General features: G+C 38.3%; 1 protein-coding gene across 6 annotated transcripts in view; it reads right to left on the bottom strand.

Moving 5' to 3' along the window:
- The window catches only part of SIK3 (SIK family kinase 3), a 247,015-nt gene that overhangs the window by 86,802 nt on the left and 137,211 nt on the right, over positions 1-23,002 (bottom strand). For all 6 annotated transcript variants that reach the window (XR_007479035.1, XR_007479036.1, XM_033434545.2 and 3 more), the window contains exons 2-3: positions 22,075-22,191; positions 18,580-18,643 (exon numbers count right to left, since the gene is read on the bottom strand). Coding sequence is in view for 4 of the 6 variants with exons in the window: in XM_033434545.2 (XP_033290436.1) it covers positions 18,580-18,643; positions 22,075-22,191 (181 nt within the window). In the remaining 2 variants the exon portion in view is untranslated. The remainder of the gene's footprint in view (positions 1-18,579; positions 18,644-22,074; positions 22,192-23,002) is intronic.

The raw sequence follows: 23,002 nt of genomic DNA on the forward strand, positions 1-23,002 counted from the left end.
CATAGCATAAATAAACGGCTTTGCGAGAAGTTCTGGGTTCCATACATGTTGACACTTTTAGGAAATGTCATTTTTAAGGCACTGAGAATGTCCATAATAAATCATACACACTTCAACACAGTACTGTTAAGTTAATAATTTATTTTAAATGCTCATGAGTTCTGCCTGGTATTCAGGAAACTTTTCTTGATAAAGTGCTGGATTTATAACTTCACAGTCTCAAACAGGAAGTTTGGGGATATATATCTAAAGAAATCATACTGTGGAAGTTTTAAATTATGAGTTTAGTGGTTTACAGAACTAACCAGCTTCTGAATTCTGTTTATAAAATTAAACAGACTGGGCTTCCCTGGTGGCACAGTGGTTGAGAGTCCGCCTGCCGATGCAGGGGACACGGGTTTGTGCCCTGGTCCGGGAAGATCCCACATGTCGCGGAGCGGCTGGGCCCGTGAGCCATGGCTGCTGAGCCTGTGCATCCGGAGCCTGTGCTCCGCAACGGAAGAGGCCACAACAGTGAGAGGCCTGTGTACCACACACACAAAAAAATTAAACAGACCCACACTGTCATGGCTGCCCCTTTATAATACAGTGTCAAACAGTCATTTCAATAAATCAATTGAATGAGTAATAAATGCTCATTCAATAATCATTTATTGAAGCCTATTACATTGCTTAGAATTCATAATCTTTAATGTCTTCCTCTGCAGTTATCCAGAAAACAAAAAGGTGTTTTCCTCCCATGTCAAAAACTCATTTAACTAAAATATGTTACGGAATAACATGAAAATTCCGTGCTTGACTTCGTTATACTTCACTGTGATATAATGAAATAAATATACTGAGTGCCTACTATATGTTAGACACTGCATTAAATAGTGAAGATACAGATGAATAAGATTCAAATGTCACAATCTGCAGTCTAGTGACATTCTTTCATTCAGTTAGTCTTTCATTCAACTGATCAATAAATATTTAATGAACATGTATTCTCTGAGGGCACTTTTCTAAGTACTAGAGATTTATTAGCAAGGCTCAAAAGTTACAAAGTCCTTACTCTTAAGAGGCTTATATTTTAGTGAGGTGAGACAATAAGCAAACAAACAAACAAACAAATAAATAAATGTCTGTTGGTGATAAGGACCAAGAAGAAAAATAAAGCAAGGAAGGAAATACAGAGTAGTGGGCCAATAGGAAAAGTGAGATTTCAGACAGCACGGCACGCAAAGACCTCTCTAATAAGGTAACATTTGATAAGAGACCTGAAGGAAATGGAAGAGAGAGCCATGTGGATATCTGGGGAAAGAGTATTTCAGGAAGAAGAAATGGAATATGTCAAGGCCTTAACGTGGGAACATATCCAGAGTTTAATGAACAAGAAAGAGATGCTGGACTTCCCTGGTGGCGCAGTGGTTGAGAGTCCGCCTGCCGATGCAGGGGACGCAGGTTCGTGCCCTGGTCCGGGAAGATCTCACATGCCGCAGAGAGGCTGGGCCCGTGAGCCATGGCCGCTGAGCCTGCGCTCCGCAACGGGAGAGGCCACAACGGTGAGAGGCTCGTGTACCGCAAAAAAAAAAAAAAAAAGAAAAAGAAAAGAAAGAGATGCCAGTATGAAACGGGGGAGAGTACTAGGTGCTAAGGTCAGAGAGATAGCTGGAAACCAGGTAACATAGAGGTTTATAGACTATGCATTTATTCCAAACAGATGAGAAAGCCAATAGAAGTAGAAAGCGGAACGGGAAGATTCCACTTTCATTTTAAAAGAATCGCTCGCTGCAATAGAGGAATCAGGGCAAACTCAGGGAGCCTGGTTAAAGGCTATTGCCATAACCCTAGCAAGAGATACCTATGACTTCGGTCAGATTGGTATTGGTGGAGGTGGTGGTAAATGACCAGGTTCAGCATATATTCTGATGATAGAGTCACCCAGATTTACTGACAGATCTGGCCCAAGGTATGAAAGCAAAAGAGAAATTAAGTATGACTCTATAGAAGTTTTTGGTGTGAGCAACTGGAGGCACAGAGTTGCCACTATTGAGACAGGGGAGACTGGTGAAAAGAAAAAGTTGGTGAATGGAAATCAAGAGGTCAGTTTACATATGTTAAGACTGCGACATCCATTAGACATCCTAGGGGAGATGTCAAGTAAACAGCTGGGTATATAAACCTAGAGTTCAGAGGGCAAGTCAGACTGGAGAGTTTAAATTTGGAAGCCATGGGACTTCCCTGGTGGTCCAGTGGGTAAGAATCCGTACTCCCAATGCAGGGGGCCTGGGTTTGATCCCTGGTTGGGGAACTAGATCCCGCATGCATGCCGCAATTAAGAGTTAGCACGTTGCGGGCTTCCCTGGTGGTGCAGTGGTTGAGAGTCTGCCTGCAGATGCAGGGGACATGGGTTCGTGCCCTAGTCCAGGAAGATCCCACATGCCACAGAGCGGCTGGGCCCGTGAGCCATGGCCGCTGAGCCTGCGCGTCCGGAGCCTGTGCTCCTCAATGGGAGAGGCCACAACAGTGAGAGGCCCGTGTACCGCAAAAAATAATAATAATAAAATAATAAAATAAAATAGCATGTTGCAACTAAAAAGTCCGCATGATACAACTAAAAAAAAAGATCCCACATGCCACAACTAAAGATCCCATGTGCCACAACTAAGACCTGGCACAGACTAAACAAACAAATAAATAAAATATTTTTTAAAATAAATAAATAAAATTTGGAGGCCAGAAGTTTCATGGGCCATAAAAATCAATTAGGGAGTAGATGTGCATAGAAGAAAAGAGGTCCAAGGACTACACCAAGCAGCACTCCAAAATTTAGATGTCAGGAAGATGAGGAGGATCTGGCAAAAGAACCAACAGAAGAAAAAGTGATCAGTCAAGGGACTATTGTCTAAATTACTCAGTCTAGTGCCAGTAAATGACACAAAAATACAAAAGAAAAAAACTCAACTGCAAATAGTGGTATAGTAGAGGTATGCTCAAAGGAAGAAGGAAAAAGGCAATAACTCTTCGAGCACAATCAGGGCAGAGTTGACAGAAAGCATAACATTTGAGAAGAGTCATGAACGTTGAGTAGCAATTAATAAAACAAAGAAGGATAGCTGGGCTTTTGTATCTTGTGTTCTGACACGTCCTATGGATAATCAGCCTTCCAACCAATTCCTCTGAGGACAATCCCTTTATAGACCTTGTGAAGTAAAAAAGGACAGTATTCTACAAGAGATCAGGAAGTAATGTAAACTCGTCTGAGTCCCCACTAGCTTCAGACTACCATGGGACATGCTAGGGTACCTGGTAAACCCCTTTCTGCCTCTCTTGCCTTCATAACCTCTAGCTAACAAGGCTTTGAGCCTTCTACATTCATTTCCTACCAAAATTACTATTTTTACTGATGACAACACAACTGGGCATGGGTTTTTTTGTCTTTCATTCCAAATCAAGTCAGCTGCCCCTGGTAACAAAGATGCTAGTTTTAAGGCCAGCCCAGCCTTGGATTACATTACGTTTCCCCCTGGGAAAGAGGTACAGGATGTAGGGGCTCAGGAAGGAAAGCCAAAGACTCCCACTGTTCCTACCACAAGTTCAAAAGATTTTCATGAATTAAGCTTCTCAATTTGATGTTTGCTACTGGTTCATTTTCAGAGCCCTAAATGGGTGTTTCTAACAATTTTGTCTAGTTTTATATTTTTTCTTTGGAGAGAAGATATTCTTAACTCTGTTACCATCACTTTTTTTTTTAATATTTATTTTATTATTTATTTGGTTGTGCCGGGCCTTAGTTGCAGCAGGCGGGCTCCATGGTTGCAGCTTGCTGGCTCCTTAGTTGCGGCACGTGTGCTCCTTAGTTGCAGCCGACAGGTTCCTTAGTTGTGGCTCACCAGCTCCTTAGTTGCGACAGGCAGGCTCCTTAGTTGTGGCATGCAAACTCTTAGTTGCGGCATGTGTGTGGGATCTAGTTCCCTGACCAGGGATGGAACCCGGGCCCCCTGCATTGGGAGCGTGGAGTCTTAACCACTGTGCCACCAGGGAAGTCCCACCATCACTTTTATTTATCTTATTTTCAATTGCTACGTCTGTAGATATTTTAGAGTTCATTTATTATATTATATAACATTTATGCACTCATACCTCACCCCATTACATTCTGATTTCTATTCTTATTACACTAGTGAAACAGCTCTCTTTAAGAATACTGAGAACATCTTTGTCTCAAAGCCAGAAGTTACCTTGCATTCCTTATCATATTTGACTTTTCTACAGCATTTAATACTGCTCCTTTTTGAAATTCCTATTTTCCTTGGTTTTTATAACACCACAGTCTTATTTCATCGACAGTGGCTTTTCATATTTTATGGCCTCATTTTCAACTTAAATACAAATACTGATGGTAAGAAGGGTTTCATCCTTAAACCTATTCTTTCATCTTTAAACATACTGATGACCAACTACCATCTATCTGCTGATGGAAACAAAATCCCTAGGCTCTATCTTATCCCTGATTTCCAGATTTCTATATCCAATTACTTGATGGACAACTTTCACCTAACTGGTGCCTCAAACTAAATATGTCTAAAACAACACACTTCATCTGATCTGTTTTTATTTATTTTATTTATTTATTTTTGGCTGTGTTGGGTCTTCGTTATGGTGCACGGGTTTCTCATTGCAGTGGCTTCTCTTGTTACGGAGCATGGGCTCTAGGTACGTGGGCTTCAGTAGTTATGGCATGCAAGCTCAGTAGTCGTGGCTCGCGGGCTCTAGAGCACAGGCTCAGTAGTTGTGGCACACAGGCTTAGTTGCTCCGCGGCATGTGGGATCCTCCGGGACTAGGGCTCGAACCCATGTCCCCTGCATTGGCAGGCGGATTGCTAACCCCTGGGCCACCAGGGAAGTCCCATCTGATCTGTTTTTAACCCTGGTATTCTTTATCTCAATAAATGACACTACTACTGTCAAAAACAGGATCAGAAATCTAAAAATCATCTTACTGCCCTCTTAACGCATTTTCTCCTTTACCTAGCACTGTACTTCCCAATAGTTTAGTAACCTTTGATATGCTTAATTAATCTAAAATTTCAGGAATACTGCCTACTTCTTTTACATAAACAATGATAAAATAAAAAGCCTTGAGGAGAAAAGGTGAAGTTGTTATTATATAAGTAGAGGAAATGCTACTAATTTATACATACTAGCTCTGCAAACAAGCTATTGCCTATGCCTAAATCTCACAGTAATAATACCCATCTAAGAAAATCTGTCTCACCCTCTTTTTAAATGGGGACTTATAACAAGAGGGTAAAAAAGACTTCATGTTAAGATTGTTTTGCTGCTATGTCTATGATCTATTTTCAAAACAGAAATTTGGTTTATAGTTATAATAAAAGATCCTCCCAGAAATACTTTATTGAAGTCATTCTACATGGAAGAACAGATTCTTCAATCTGGTGAATGGGAAAGAACATATACTCTGGAGTCAGGTAATCCTCAGCTCTGTTACTGATTAGTTATAGGACTTTGGCAAATTATTTAGTGTTCCTGAACTCCAGTTTCTTTGTCTGTAAGATGATGGCAAAAATATCTATGTTACAAGATTATTGTGAAGTTAAAATGAGAAAGATGAAGTCACTACCTTACTTCAATACGTCATCATTCTTAAGTATTACTATACAGTCTCCTAACTGGTCTTAGAATGTTCCATCCCAATTCTTCCTTATATGGCAATGATTCAAGATGAAATTCAATTCTTTTACATGGTTGGTTCATTCATTCATTCACTTACTCTTTCAGTAGTTACTGATCATTTCCCTCAGTAATACTTGAGTCCAACAGTATGAACTGGAGAGCAAGAGGAGCCATGGAGTTGAATGGTGAGCAAAAACAGTCATGGCCCCTAAACTTGTGGAGTTTGGTGCCTGGTGGGAGAGAGAATCCACTACATAATTACAGAAAGAAATGTAAAACCGAACTGATATCAGTACTGCCAAGAAAGGATACGGTACAATGAGAGGGTGTGATAGGGGACTTGGCCAAGTCAGAGAAGTCTTACAAAGCTCTTTACTATGGAGCCTTTCCTATCAAACCAGCCTTATTTGCGGCCATTTTCTCATACATAGCCTATATTAAAACCATACTAAACAACTAAATGAATATGAAATACGCCACGTTCTCTCTCCTCTTGAAATCTTTTGAACATGCTACAGCATTTCTGAAATACCTTGCTCCCCCAGTTAATTCCAGAAAGTATCCAAAGATACAGTTCTTACACTACTTCTTTAAAGCCTTCACCACCCATGACATTAATATTAATCACCTGATTATGTTGGGGTATGTCAATTCCTCTACCTGACAACTGATAACGTTTGTAAATCATTAATATTAATGATTTAATATTAATATTTAATATTAATTAATATTAATATTAATTAATATTCTGAGATTATGCCAAAATCCTGTCCCCATCTGTATTAGTTCCCTTAGGGTGCTGAAACAAATTACTACAAAATAGGTAGCTTAAAACAACTGTAGTTTATTCACTCACAGTTTTGGAAGCAAGAAATCCAAAATCAAGTTATCAGCAGGGACTCACTCTACCTGGAGGTTCTAGGAAAGAATCTTTTCTACACCTCTTCTAGCTTCTGGTCACTGTCAGTTTTCCTTCACTTGTGGCTGCATCACTCCAATCCACTTTCTTCTTTTTCAAGATTGTTTTGGCTATTCTGGGTCTTTGTAATTCTACATAAATTTGGAATAAGGATATCAATTTCTACAAAAATGTCAGCTTAGATTCTGATGGGGACTGCGTTGAATCTGTACATCAATTTGAACAGCACTGTCATCTTAACAATGTTAACTTTTACAATCAATGAACATGGGATGTTTTTCCAATCATTTAGATGGTCTTAAATATCTTTCATCATTGTTTTATACTTTTTTGTACTTTTCAGAGTATAAGATTTGTACTTCTTTTGTTAAATGTATTCGTAAGGGGCTTCCCTGGTGGTGCAGTGGTTGAGAGTCCGCCTGCCGATGCAGGGGACACGGGTTCGTGCCCCGGTCCGGGAAGATCCCACATGCCGCGGAGCGGCTGGGCCTGTGAGCCATGGCCGCTGAGCCTGCGCGTCCAGAGCCTGTGCTCTGCAATGGGAGAGGACACAACAGTGAGAGGCCCGTGTACCGCAAAAAAAAAAAAAAAAATGTATTTGTAAGAATGTTATTTTATTAATGCTATTGTAAACTGAACCGTCTTATTTCTTTCATTCTCACATTGTTCACTGTAAGGCTATGGGAATACAATTGAACATATTACTCTTGCATCCTGCAACCCTGCTAAACTCTTATATAGTTCTTACAGTTTTTTAGTGGATTTGTTATGATTTTCCATATACAAGATCACGTTGTCTGTGAATAAACTGTTTTACTTTTTCCCTTTCCAACCTAGTGCCTTTTATATCTCTTTCTTGCCTAACTGCTATGGCTAGAACCTCTAGTACGATGTTTAAATAGAAGTGGAGAGAGATGAAATCTTTGTCTTCTTCCTATCTGTGGGGGAAAACATCTAGTCATTCACCATTAAGTGTGATGTTAGTTGTGAGTTTTCAGACATCCTTTATCAGATTAAAGAAGTTCCCTTCTATTTCTAGTTCGTTGAATATTTTTATCATGAAAGAGTGTTGGATTCTATCAAGCACGTTTCTTCATATATTGAGATGATCATGTTATCTTTCTAAATTTTAAATGTATTGGACTATATATAGTTGATTTACAATGCTGTGTTAGTTTCACATGTATAGCAAAGTGATTCAGTTATACATATACATATATTCATTATTTTTTAGATTCTTTTCTCATATAGATTATCACAGAATATTGAGTAGAGTTCCCTGTGCTATACGGTTGGTCCTTATTAGTTATCTATCTTATATGTAGTATTGTGTGTGTGTTCATCCGAAGCTCCTAATTTATCCCTCCCCCTACGTTTCCCCTTTGGTAACCATAAGTTTGTTTTTGATATCTCTAAGTCTGTTTCGGGTTTGTAAATAAGTTCATTTGTATCATTTTTTAAAAATTTGATGCCACATATGAGTGATATCATATGATATTTGTCTTTCTCTGTCTGAGTTACTTCATTTAGTATGATAATTTCTACATCACCCTTGTTGCTGCAAATGGCATTATTCCATTCTTTTTTATGGCTGAGTAATATTCCATAGTAAATAGGTACCACATCTTCTTTATCCATTCCTCTGTTGACATTTAGGTTACTTCCATGTCTTGGCTATTGTAAACAGTGCCGCAATAAACACTGGGGTGCATGTATCCTTTCAGATTACAGTTTTCTCTGGATGTATGTCCAGGAGCGGGACTGCTGGGTCATATAGTAGTTCTATTTTTAGATTTTTAAGGAACCTCCATACTGTCCTCCATGGTGGTTGTACCAATTTGTACCAATTTACATTCCCACCAGCAGTGTAGGAGGGTTCCTCTTTCTCCACATCCCCTCCAGCATTTATTGTTTGTAGACTTTTTGATGATGGCCATCCTGACCAGTGCAAGGTGATACCTCACTGTAGTTTTAATTTGCATTTCTCTGATAATCACTGATATTGAGCATCTTTTCATGTGCTTTTTGGCCATCTGTAAGTCTTCTTTGGAGAAATATCTTTTCAGGTCTTCTGCCCATTTTTTGATTGGGTTGTTTGTTTTTTTGACTTAGAGCTGCATGAGCTGTTTGTATATTTTGGAGATTAATCCACTGCCAGTTGCTTCATTTGCAAACATTTTCTCACATTCTGTAGGTTGTCTTTTTGTTTGTTAATGGTTTCCTTTGCTGTGCAGAAGCTAAGTTAAACTAGGTCCCATTTGTTTATTTTTGTTTTTATTTTCATTACTCTAGGAGGTGGATCAAAAAAGATACTGCTGTGATTCATGTAAAAGAGTGTTCTGCCGATGTTTTCCCCTAAGAGTTTTATAGTGTTTGACATTATATTTAGGTCTTTGTTCCATTTTGAGTTTATTTTTGTGTATGGTGTTAGAGAATGTTCTAATTTCATCCTTTTACATGTAGCTGTCCAGTTTTCCCAGGCCCACTTCTTTACTCCACTTTACATGCTTGCCTGTTTTATCATAGATTAATTGACCATAGGTGCATGGGAGATGATATGTTACCTTGTATTTTCTTTTATTGATATGATGTATTACATTCATGAATTCTGATATGGTGAACCAACCTTGCATTTCTTGCATGTGGATAAATTCTACTTGATCACAGTGTATAATTCTTTTTATATGTTGCTGGATCTCATTTGTAAGTATTCTGTCGAATATTTTTGCATCCATAGTCATAAGAGAGACTGGTCTGTAGTGTTTTTGTGTTTTTTTTTTTGCGGTATGCGGGCCTCTCACTGTTGTGGCCTCTCCCGTTCGGAGCCCAGGCTCCGGACGCACAGGCTCAGCAGCCATGGCTCACAGGCCCAGCCACTCTGTGGCATATGGGACCTTCCCGGACCGGGGCACGAACCCACATCCCCTGCATCGGCAGGTGGACTCTCAACCACTGCACCACCAGGTAAGCCCCTGTAGTGTTTTTTTTTCTTTTCCTTGTGAAGTCCTTGTCTGGTATCGGTATCAAGTATATATCAAGTATGTATATATATATATATATATATATATATATGTATGTATGTATGTATGTGTATGTGTATGTATCAAGTACTCCCTCTTCTACTTTTAGAAGAGTTTGTGAACATTTGCTGTTAACTCTTTTCTAAATATTTGGTAGAGTTCAGCAATGATCCTCCAGACTTGGACTTTCTTTATGGGTGGTCTTTTGATTCCTGCTTCTATCTCTTCACTTGATATAGATCTATTCAGATTGTCTATTTCTTCTTGAGTCAGTTTCAGTAGTTTGTGTCTTTCTAGGAATTTTTCCATTTTATCTAGGTTAAACAATTTGTTCGTGTACAATTGTTCAAGTATTCCTTTATAATAATTGTTATTAATTTAGGGTCAGTAGTAGTATCTCTTCTTTCACTTCTGATTCTAGTGTTTGAGTGTTTCTTTTTTTCTTGGCCAATCTAACTAAAGATTTGTCAATTTTGTTGATCATTTCAAAGAACTAGCTTTTGGTTTCATTGATTTCCTCTATTTTTTTCTATTTTCTATTTCATTAAATTCTGCTATAATTATTATTCCCTTCCTTCAGCTTGATCTTAGGTTTGGTTTGCTCTTACTCTTCCACTGTCGTAAGGTAGAAGACTAGGTAATTGATCTTTCTTATTATAGGCATACTACAGTTATAAACTTCCCTCTAAGCACTCCTTTAGTTGCATCCCACAGGTTTTGATATGTTGTCTTTATTTTCATCCATCTCAAAGTACTTTCTGAATTTGCCTTTGACTTCTTCTTTGACCCATTGCTTACTTTAAAATACACTGCTTAATTTTTACATATTTGTGAGTTCCCCAAAGTTTTCCTGCTATTCATTTCTAATATCACTCCGCTGTGGTTGTAAAACATTTTGTATTACTGCTAAAATTGAATAAGTTTAAATTTTATGCAGGTTTGTTTTATGGCCTAGTATATGGTCTATCTTTGAGAATGTCCTGTGTTTACCTGATAAGCATATATATAGTATTGTTGTTAGGTGGAGTGTTCTATAGATGTCTGTTAGGTATAGTTGGTTTACAGTATTGGTCAAGTCTTATTTTTCCTGTTGATCTTCTGTCTACTTTTTCTGTCCATTATTGCAAGTAGAGTATTGAAGCTTCCAACTATTGTCACTGTCTATTTCTCCCTTCATTTCTGTCAGTTTTTGTTTTACGCATTTTAGTGCTCTGTTATTAGATACATGTTTATAACTGTTATAGTTTCCTAATGTATTACCTTCTTATTATAGAATGTCCCTCTTTATCTCTAATAGTAGAAATAAAGCTATTGTGTTTTAAAGTCTATTTTGTCTGATATCAACGTAGCCATTTGAGCTTTCTCATCGTTGCTGTTTGCATGATATATAATTTTCCATCCTTTTACTTTCAGTCTATTTGTATCTTTGAATTTAAAGTATGTTTCTTGTAGACAGCATACACTGGACCATGTGTTTTTAGTCAGTCTAACAATCATTGCCTTTGCATTAAATTATCCCACCCATTTACACTTAATATAAGTATTGATAATAGCTGGATTTATACCTGCTGTTTTACTTATTGTTTTCCACATATTTTATGTCTTTTTTTGTTTTCTATACCACCATTACTGGTTTCTTCTGCATTAAGTGAATATTTTTTAATGAAGCATTTCAACTTCTTTAATGATTTTTTACATTATAATTTTCTGAGGGTTTTTTTTAAAATGACTGCTCTAGTGTTTAGCATGTATATTTTATCTTATCCAAATGAGCTTCTGATTTACACCAGGTGATTATATAGAAGGGTTTCTGCTTTATAGCATCATTTCTTTTACCCCCTTTTTTAGTGTTTTTGCAATAAAATTACATCAATTAATGTTACAAATGCAACAATACATTGCTATATAATTATTTCTGTGCCATGTGTAATGACTTCCTTAGCCTAATGCAGTTTTTCTCACACACATATCCTTTGTACCGTTATTGACAAATATATTACACATATATTACATTATAGCCTTAACAATGTATTTTATATTCAATTTATTTTTAAACAGGTTAAAAGAAAAAAGGAGAAAGTATGCATCTCTTATGACTTTTATAATTACATAATGACACTTATTGGTGCCCTTTGTTTATTGTGTGAACTCAAATTACCATCTGAGGTCACCTGCTTTTACCTTGAAGAACTTCTTTTAGTATTTCTTGTAAGGTGTATCTGTCAGAAACAAATTTGCTCAGTATATATATTTTTCTTTATTTTTTGGCTGCGTTGGGTTTTCATTGCTGGGAGCGGGCTTTCTTTAGTTGCAGTGAGCGGGGTCTACTCTTCATTGCACTGCTTGGGCTTCTCATTGTGATGGCTTCTCTTGTTGCAGAGCACGGGCTCTAGGCAGGCGGGCTTCAGTAGTTGCAGCACGTGGGCTCAGTAGTTGTGGCTCGCGGGCTCCAGGGCGCAGGCTCAGTAGTTGTGGCGCACGGGTTTAGTTGCTCTGCGGTATGTGGGATCTTCCCAGACCAGGGCTCAAACCCGTGTCCCCTGCATTGGCAGGCAGATTCTTAACCACTGTGCCACCAGTGAAGTCTCTCCCTCAGTTTCTGATTATCTGAGAAAGTCTATTTCACCTCCATTTTTGAAATATATGTTCACTGGTATAGGATTTTGATTAATAGTTTTTTTTTTCCTTTCAGGGCTTTAAAAATGTTATCCTATTGCCTTCTGGCCTCCGTTGTCTCTGCTGAAAAGTCTGCTATCTAAACCTACAGAACTCCCTTTAAGTGACGCATCATTTTTCTCTTGATGCTTTCAATATTTTGTCTTTGACTTTCACTATTCTTACTATGATGTATCTGTTTGTGCATCTCTTTGTGTTTAATCCTGATTGGATTTTATTGAGCTTCCTGGATATGTAAGTTATTGTTTTTCAATAAATTTATGAAGTTTACAGTCATTATTTCCTTGCATATTTTTTCTGCTCCTTTCTCTCTTCTCCTGGTACGCCCATTATAAATATGTTGGAGCACGTGATTGTATCCCACATTTCTCTGAGGCTCTATTCATTGTTCTTAATTTGTTTTTCTCTCTGTTCTTCAACTTGCATAAAAAGCCTATCTACAAATTCACTTCTTGTTCTGCAGTTCAAATCAGTTAAGCCTCTCTGATGAATTTTTTAATTTTAGTTATTTTACTTTTCAATTCCATAATTTCTTTTGATTCCTTTTTTTAAAAATTTCCATCTCTTGAACATATGTATATGTATAACTGATTCACTTTGTTATAAAGCAGAAACTAACACACCATTGTAAAGCAATTATACCCCAATAAAGATGTTAAAAATAAAAATAAAAAATAAAAAAATTTCCATCTCTTTATTGATATTCTCTATTTGATGTGACCCTATAATCATATTTTCTTTCACGACTTCAATTGTGAGTTCCTTTATGTCTGTGAACATGTCCATAATGGCTACTTTAAAGTCTTTTTTTGATAAATGTGGCCTCTCTGACAGGCAGTTTCTGTGGCCTGCTTTTTGTTGTGGCCTGGGTCATACTTTCCTGTTTCTTTATATGTTTCATAGTTTGCTGTTGTTGGAAACCAGACATTTTAGATAACATGTTGTACCACGTCTAGGTACTGGTACACCTCTACCCTTCTGGAGCATGTTCTTGTTATTTGCTTGTTTATTTGTTTAGTGACTGGCTGGATTGTTTTAGTGAAGTTTATTCCCCCATACACAGTGATCAGCTTCTAATGTTGTTCCTCAGGGGAGGCACAGCCTTGGTATATCCACCACTACCCTCAGATCACTGGATCACCATGGTTTGGGCAGGGCTCTCTTCCTGCCTTTTCTTAACCAAGCCCAGCTGTTAAAATCCAAAAACTGTGGCTGGTTGCTCTTTTTTTTTTTTTTTTAATATCTATTTATTTGGCTGCATCGGGTCTTAGTTGAGGCACGGGGCTTCTCTCTAGTTGTGCGCAGGCTTAGCTGCCCCATGGTATGTGGGAGCTTAGTTCCCCAATCAGGGATCAAACCTGCATCCCCTGCATTGGAAGGTGGCTTCTTAACCACTGGACTACCAGGGAAGTCCCTGGTTGTTCTATTATTTTCAACAATGCCCTGGAGCATAAACTGGTCTATAAACAATCCTATCAAGTTCTGGTTCCTTTGAAGAACAGTTTCTGAGATCAGAGTTTGATTTTTCTTCTGACCTTAGGAAGGCTCTTGTGATGTTTTACTCCCTGGTTCTTACCTGCAAACTAGCTGGCCTATACTTTAGCCTGCTCGAATCTCCTCTGAAATGCCTGTAACCACAACCTCCACAGTTCTTGTGTGTGCCTTCAGGCTTGAACTTCTTCACTCCCCATTGCAAATGAAGCCAGTTCCCTTGGGAAGAAATTAGGAGCTATATGTGTTATGGTCTGTTTCTCCCTCTGGGCAAATCTCTGAGCCAGGACTCTGAAGCTAGGCTGGGGACAATGGAAAAATTTTCCTTGAGTAACACTCCCTCTCTAGGAGCTGAGCTCAGTGCAGAGAAAAGGGACACAATCTCAATTCTCCCAGCTTGACTCTCTTGGGATGACCCACCAACTTATAACCCAAGGCAAGAGTGATCTGGGTCCCAGTATTCTCAGCATGCCACACCCAAACTCCACAAGTCAGGGCTGGGTGGAAGAAGGAGTCCCCACTGTTCAACTGCTCTCACCCAGGACTTAGCAACAGCAATAGGTAGCTGGGGCAGGATAAGAAATGCTGATGTCCAGTTCCTCCGGGAAGAAAGCCATTAGTCTAGGTGAAAGGAGGGGACCAGAGGGCAGGCCTGTGTTCTTGGCTACAGTAACCTTGAGTGTAATCTCCACCTTGCTGAGCTGGCTAGGGGGAAGAAGGAAGCAGTACTGGCTTAAAAACCACAGACACTCTTACTTCTTACTAAATTTTCACAGATATTCTTGAATAAATGTTTCTTCAGTTGCTGTTCACCCTTAGAAACATTTCCAGAGACTTTAAAAGGCTGGATTTTAGGGGTTTTTTAAATCACTTTCACCAGTTTCACTGGGGAGCAGGGCAGCAGAGCTCCTCATGCTATCCTGCCAGAAGTTGATCACCAAGGTTGCCCACTCTCACCACTCTTATTCAACATAGTTTTGGAAGTTTTAGCCACAGCAATCAGAGAAGAAAAGGAAATAAAAGGAATCCAAATCGGAAAAGAAGAAGTAAAGCTGTCACTGTTTGCAGATGACACGATACTACACATAGAGAATCCTAAAGATGCTACCAGAAAACTACTAGAGCTAATCAATGAATTTGGTAAAGTAGTAGGATACAAAATTAATGCACAGAAATCTCTGGCATTCCTATACACTAATGATGAAAAATCTGAAAGTGAAATCAAGAAAACACTCCCATTTACCAATGCAACAAAAAGAATAAAATATCTAGGAATAAACCTACCTAAGGAGACAAAAGACCTGTATGCAGAAAATTATAAGACACTGATGAAAGAAATTAAAGATGATACAAATAGATGGAGAGATATACCATGTTCTTGGATTGGAAGAATCAACATTGTGAAAATGACTCTACTACCCAAAGCAATCTATAGATTCAAGGCAATCCCTATCAAACTACCACTGGCATTTTTCACAGAACTAGAACAAAAATTTTCACAATTTGTATGGAAACACAAAAGACCCCGAAGAGCCAAAGCAATCTTGAGAATGAAAAACGGAGCTGGAGGAATCAGGCTCCCTGACTTCAGACTGTACTACAAAGCTACAGTAATCAAGACAGTATGGTACTGGCACAAAAACAGAAAGATAGATCAATGGAACAGGATAGAAAGCCCAGAGATAAATCCATGCACATATGGACACCTTATCTTTGATAAAGGTGGCAGGAATGTACAGTGGAGAAAGGACAGCCTCTTCAATAAGTGGTGCTGGGAAAACTGGACAGGTACATGTAAAAGTATGAGATTAGATCACTCCCTAACACCATCCACAAAAATAAGCTCAAAATGGATTAAAGACCTAAATGTAAGGCCAGAAACTATCAAACTCTTAGAGGAAAACATAGGCAGAACACTCTATGACATAAATCACAGCAAGATCCTTTCTGACTCACCTCCTAGAAAAATGGAAATAAAAACAAAAATAAACAAATGGGACCTAATGAAACTTCAAAGCTTTTGCTCAGCAAAGGAAACCATAAACAAGACAAAAAGGCAACCCTGAGAATGGGAGAAAATATTTGCAAATGAAGCAACTGACAAAGGATTAATCTCCAAAATTTACAAGCAGCTCATGCAGCTCAATAATAAAGAAACAAACAACCCAATCCAAAAATGGGCAGAAGACCTAAATAGACATTTCTCCAAAGAAGATATACAGATTGCCAACAAACACACGAAAGAATGCTCAACATCATTAATCATTAGAGAAATGCAAATCAAAACTACAATGAGATATCATCTCACACCAGTCAGAATGGCCATCATCAAAAAATCTAGAAACAATAAATGCTGGAGAGGGTGTGGAGAAAAGGGAACACTCTTGCACTGCTGGTGGGAATGTGAATTGGTTCAGCCACTATGGAGAACAGTATGGAGGTTCCTTAAAAAACTACAAATAGAACTACTATATGACCCAGCAATCCCACTACTGGGCATATACCCTGAGAAAACCAAAATTCAAGAAGAGTCATGTACCAAAATGTTCATTGCAGCTCTATTTACAATAGCCTGGAGATGGAAACAACCTAAGTGCCCATCATCGGATGAATGGATAAAGAAGATGTGGCACATGTATACAATGGAATATTACTCAGCCATAAAAAGAAACGAAATTGAGCTATTTGTAATGAGGTGGATAGACCTAGAGTCTGTCATACAGAGTGAAGTAAGTCAGAAAGAAAAAGACAAATACCGTATGCTAACACATATATATGGAAGTTAAGGAAAAAAAAATGTCATGAAGAACCTAGGGGTAAGACAGGAATAAAGACACAGACCTACTGGAGAACGGACTTGAGGATATGGGGAGGGGGAAGGGTGAGCTGTGACAGGGCGAGAGAGAGGCATGGACATATATACACTAACAAACATAAGGTAGATAGCTAGTGGGAAGCAGCCGCATGGCACAGGGATATTGGCTCGGTGCTTTGTGACCGCCTGGAGGGGTGGGATAGGGAGGGTGGGAGGGAGGGAGACGCAAGAGGGAAGAGATATGGGAACATATGTATATGTATAACTGATTCACTTTGTTATAAAGCAGAAACTAACACACCATTGTAAAGCAATTATACCCCAATAAAGATGTTAAAAAAAAAAAAAGTTGATCACCCATTTGTCATTTAACATGGAGGTGAAGGAAGCAAAGTGCTGGGGCCGTATATGTGCTATCTCATTTTATCTTCACAACTGTAAGGCAGATATGACAGATCTGACTTTTATAGACCATGAAACTGAGTTCCAAAGTCCCAGTAAAAAAGCAAATAGTGGCAACAATCTGATTCAAAACCAGGTATAACTGCCTCCAAAGCTCATGTTCTTGATTAAGCCCGTCCCTTCATCTCTGATACAGATAGTTTTAAAAATGAGACCTCATGAGACAGTTATATCCCTGTGCAGGCACAATAATTTCTTTAGGTGATACATCAATTTCTTCCTCCTCCAGATCTTTTATAATAATACCATGAGAAGTACTACTCTGTTTCCTCATGCCTTGAGCTACATTCCCACAAAGAATCTATCTTTTATCTTTTCTGTACTTTTGAAATCTGTTTTCCTAAAGAGCAAAGTAGGTATGATGTGCACTGTGTTTGGTTCTTTGATTATTATGAACATTAAGATGACAAGGTCTCTTTGCTCCCAAGATTACCATTATGCATAAGCACAGATGCAAAGCCAAGCAAAAATGTCATTAAGAAGTGATACCTCCTTTAAAAAAGACTCACACTTATTTTGAAGATTCTTAGATACAAAATTGTCAGATTTATGGGGAAAGTTTAACATACCAAAATATTCATAGTCACAACTCACAGTCATTAATGAGAAGATTCCACTTTAAAAGTGATATCATGCTCTTTAATATATTTTAAAAAACGAAGTGCCAATATTTTGAAAATTAAAAAAATTCTTACCATCCAGATTTAAACTAAAACAAAATCTAAAAAAATAAACTAAATAAACCTAAAATATATAAGAAGAAACCTTTCTCTATATTCACATGCCAAAAAAGAAATAAAATTTAAAAATAAAAAGACATGTCAATCTAGATTTGAAAGTTTAGTCATTATCTCTATTTGGCTCCATTTATCATTGTTACCAAAAAAAAAAAAAAAAAAAAAATGGGGGGTGCCAGTTTTTACCACCTCAAAAAGTCATATTTCCTGGTAACAAATTCTCCTGCTTAATTCTGATGTTGTGCTAACCTAAGTGTTAGAGGAAAAAAAGAATAGCTACTGAAGACAAAACGTCCTAAATTACAAGAATCATTAAGGGAACTGTGAACACGTGGTAAGGAATAGAGTTACATGTTATATTTAAATAAATGTTAAAGAATGCATTAGGGTGAGACTGTTTGCTCCGAGTGGCTATTTCACACACAACAGAGGCCCACCACACTTGTAAGTGTTCTGTCACACTTGGTCACCCCAATTAGAATCTGGCAATAGGAAAGACCCTCAAAAGTTCAGAGAAATGTTTGTTTTTGAAGATCTTTAATCTCAACCATCAACACCTTACTGAAATAAACAAAACACCTTTGCTAAGGAAACAAAGATGGTGAAGACTTAAAAGAGATGAATCAAAAATAATTAAAATTACTTTGTTGATAGAAAATGACAGCACTGGAGGACAGCATCAAGTCACAGCTGCTCAAGTGACAACGGCATCGAACGGCTATTTTAAGTTTGCCGTGGTGTGCTCAATAGCTGTTTGAAGAATGCAGTAAATGTACTTACCAAATATTTCCCCTCCACTAGCATATTCTGTCACCAGATAAATCATCCGTTCTGTCTCCATAACCTGGTGCAAAGGCAGGAAAGTGACAGTGATACAAATGACAGGCTGATATCACAGGAAGAGAAACGAATGAATCTTCTTTTGTCATTTGAAGTATTAATAACCATTACTGCCTAAAGGAAACTTAAAACATCAGGGGATTGGGAGGGTGACAGACATAAACGTTATTAAGAAGAAAGGGGGAGAACAGGTATTCCTCCAAGTTCTTAAAAGTAGGAAATATTTCCTACTTGTGAGAGTCCTTTTGTCATCCCAGGAGGCCTCTGCAACCTTTTAAGCTCCACAAAACTGAGAAGCGAAGAAGCTGCCAAGAACCAAAAAGTTCACATTCGACAGTGATCACCTGAAGCTCAAAAATGTCCCCCGCAAAACCCAACCAAAACAAAACTTAGGGAGAACAACAGGAATCACTTAAGAACTGCACAAATATCACATATGGCTGTGCTTTTTTTAAATGGAAATGACAACTTTCCTGTCCACCATCCTTTTATTCAAAACTGGGAACGATAATATAAATATTCAACACTTCAATAATATAAACGACTTACTTGTATTTTTATCTTAGTCTCTATTTTGCCACTGTTTACAAAATTAGTTGTAGTGTGTCGTCAGTTCCTTCTTCCTTTTTACCTTTTTCATTAAATATTTATTAAAGTAATATATGAGTATATATGTTCATTATAAACATTTTAAATACCCAGTATATAAACAAAAGCCCAAAGGTTTTCCTCTTTCCAACCCCCTCCATGTTATTCCTCAGTGGAAACACTGTTTATAGCTTATTCTATAACATTTTAGAGCAGTGCTGTCCAATAGAAACATTGTGAGTCTCATATAAAATTCTAACTTTTCTAGTAGCCACATTAGAAAAGAAAAAGTTAATTCTAATAATATATTTTATTATTATTAATATTATTTCAAAAATTTTTAATTGTAAACAGCTCCAATTTTTATATTTACATTAATATTAAGTGAAAGTAAAAATCCAGTTCCTCATTCACTCTAGCCACATGTTAATACACAATAACCACATGTGGCTAGTGGCTATCATAGTAGGCAATACAGTTTTACACTTTCACTATGCTTCAAGGTTAATTATTTTATCAAATCATTCCCTAGTCACTTTATTTTTGACATCTCTATACGTTAATACCATAACAGTATCATACATTACCTTATAATAATAGATCTATTTCTTCTTTTCAATAGTTTCATAGTACTCCATTGTATGTATGCATATTCTTTTAATTTTTCAATCTAATAACTGTGTCATTTTTTTCACTTTAATTTAAAAACTCTCTATAGACTGGTGATACTAGCCCACTGTTACATGTATTGCTTCCAAGTTCTTTATATGTTGACTTATATAACAAAAAGTAAGTACCCTAAATATATGCAGTTGTTTAGGAAAAAAAAGAAAAGGAAAAAAAATGTCATAATATATATCTCCTTTGTACCAGGCCTTTTATTGACTGTAAATCTTTTAAATTTTATTGAAGTACAGTTGATTTACAGTGTTGTTTTTAATTTCAGATTTTTTTGAAAAGAACTTTGCAGGAGTTCAAAAACTTTCCTATATAGTTATCTATATTTGGCTCACTCTATAAACCCGAAGAGACTAAAGCTTTAACAAATGACCTGAAAACTGCCTTGACAACTCAACAGCCATTCTTCATCTTGGCAGTTCAGAATCTCCCATTAACAATATTAGCTGCCAGAGAGCAAAATTAAAGCTTAAGAAAGGGCAATATTCAAAGCCAGGGCTGAAAGTATATAAACCTTATAGGCTAATGAAATCTTGGGTAAGAAAGGTAAATTTGCAGATTTCAGTTATAAGGTTAGTACCTATAAGTTAACCTCTTGAGAAAGATCAGCCTAATAAGCTCTACAACTATTTAAAGATGATTTACTTTAAAAAGTGAGGTCAAGGGCTTCCCTGGTGGCGCAGTGGTTGAGAGTCCACCTGCCGATGCAGGGGACACGGGTTCGTGCCCCGGTCCGGGAAGATGCCACATGCCACAGAGCGGCTGGGCCCGTGAGCCATGGCCACTGAGCCTGCGTGTCCGGAGCCTGTGCTCCGCAACGGGAGAGGCCACAGCGGTGAGAGGCCCGCGTACCACAAGAAGAAAAAAAAAAAAAAAAAAAAAAGTGAGGTCAAGAAGTTTACTCAACCTGTCAGTATAGGAAGGAAGCAGAGGTTAGACACCTCTGAGTTTGCAGATACAGGTCTTCAGACAACCCCAGAAACCTTTCATGGGTTTCCTTCTGGGGTACAGTGGAGGTGTGGTTCAACATAATTTAGTGTGATAGATTTCAACAAGCCTGCTCCTGCTGATCTAATTCATTTCATTATGTGAGCAGCTGACGCCAGAGACGAGCCCTAACACTGTAGCCTTAACCGTATACACTAATATCAAGACATGCTTTCTTTCCCATGAAAGCAACAGACTATGAAAGCTTCCTCTTTGGGCCTTGGTCAATGTACTCTTCACACTCTTACACATGATCCCGGATCTGGGCCAGTAACCACTTACTGCAGACTAACAGCAGCAAATGAATTGAGGGGGTGGCCACATCCTGCAGAACCAGGTGATGGCTGATCTGGTAGAAAGCAGTGAGCAGGGCTGGCCCTATGTACAGGCAGAGCTCATGGCTGCCAACACGCTGCAATATGAGAAGCACCTCAAAGCTCTACCTCTCCCAAAATACCTCCTCTACCAGCCTGCTAAGGCAAGGTCCTCCTCTCCTATCTGGCTTAAAATTCCAGTCATTAGATTTACTGCTTTTGCAGTAAGGCTAGGGAATGACTTTTGATGAAGGCATGAAATATGCATGCTTCTTGGAAGATAAGAAAACTAGAACAGAAATCTCTTCCATTACACAGAATCAATCTCTTGGTTATCAAAGTAATCAAATGCTATCTTAGAAAACTAAGTCTAGTACCCTGTTAGAATAGAAAGGAGGTAGGCTCTGACCCATACAAGAAGCCATGCTTAAAATATCCTTTGCCATCATAATTCATAACATGATCACAGAAATTAGTATTTAAATAATATTGTAAAAATTAATATTACTTTCACCCCTCAAAATTCTGTACCTTTTGGGTTCCCCATTCTGCTTTAAGATTCTGACCTAAATAAGTAAGTTCTCATCACCTTTTTGTGTAACTCTAAGAATGGCATCCAAGTTTTAAAGAACAAATTATAAAGGCCTACTTAGGTAAGTTAGACCTTACCAGTAAATACCCAAGGGAAACAGAAGTACTGAGTTGGGGGATAATAGGGTAGGATAAATAGTAGGATAAATATATGAACATAGAAACAAAAAAAAGTTGCAGATGTTCACCCACCCACCTTCCCTTCAAAAGTAACCACAGACACAAGTGACCATTCTGGGTTCTTTGTTGCCATACGCTACACCACTAGTGATCCTACCTGGTAAAGCCTGATAATATGGGGGTGGCAAAGCATCTTCATAATTTGAACTTCTCGGAAAATCTTCTTCAAGTTTTCTTCATCCAGCTGGGTCTTATCTATGATCTTGATAGCAACCTGACAACAGAGAAAGAAAATTTACTCTGATGCATTATTTATTATTTTTTAATAAATTTATTTATTTTATTTATTTATTTTTGGCTGTGTTGCATCTTCCTTGCTGCAAACGAACTTTATCTAGTTGTGGCGAGCGGGGCCTACTCTTCGCTGCGATGGCTTCTCTTGTTGGAGAGCATGGACTCTAGGCACACAGGCTTAGCAGTTGTGGCGCACAGGCTTAGCTGCTCTGAAGCATGTGGGATCTTCCCGGACCAGGGCTCGAACTGAGCCACCAGGGAAGCCCTCTGGTGCATTATTAAAAGGAGTTTACTAAGGAAAATTAAATCCACTTTAAAACGTATTCCACAAAATACAAACTGCCAGTATTTTGTTTACAGAATGCCAATGAAGAAAATAAATTCACTCTTTTTAGAAAGACAGAAAATGGACTTCCCTGGCGGCGCAGTGGTTAAGAATCTGCCTGCCAATGCAGGGGACACAGGTTCGAGCCCTGGTCCGGGAAGATCCCACATGCCACGGAGCAACTAAGCCCATGCGCCACAACTACTGAGCCTGCTCTCTAGAGCCCGCGAGCCACAACTACTGAAGCCCGCACGCCTAGAGCCCGTGCTCTGCAACAAGAGAAGTCACCGCAATGAGAAGCCTACGCACCACAACGAAGAGTGGCCCCCACTCACCGCAACTAGAGAAAGCCTGCACACAGCAACAAAGACCCAATGAAGAAAGGAAGGAAGGAAGGAAGGGAGGGAGGGAGGGAGGAAGGAAGACAGGAAATGGATTCCTAGCAAGTTGGTCTCAAAGGAACAGA

The sequence above is a fragment of the Orcinus orca genome, chromosome 8, assembly GCF_937001465.1.
Source record: "Orcinus orca chromosome 8, mOrcOrc1.1, whole genome shotgun sequence".
NCBI classification, from domain to species: domain Eukaryota; kingdom Metazoa; phylum Chordata; class Mammalia; order Artiodactyla; family Delphinidae; genus Orcinus; species Orcinus orca.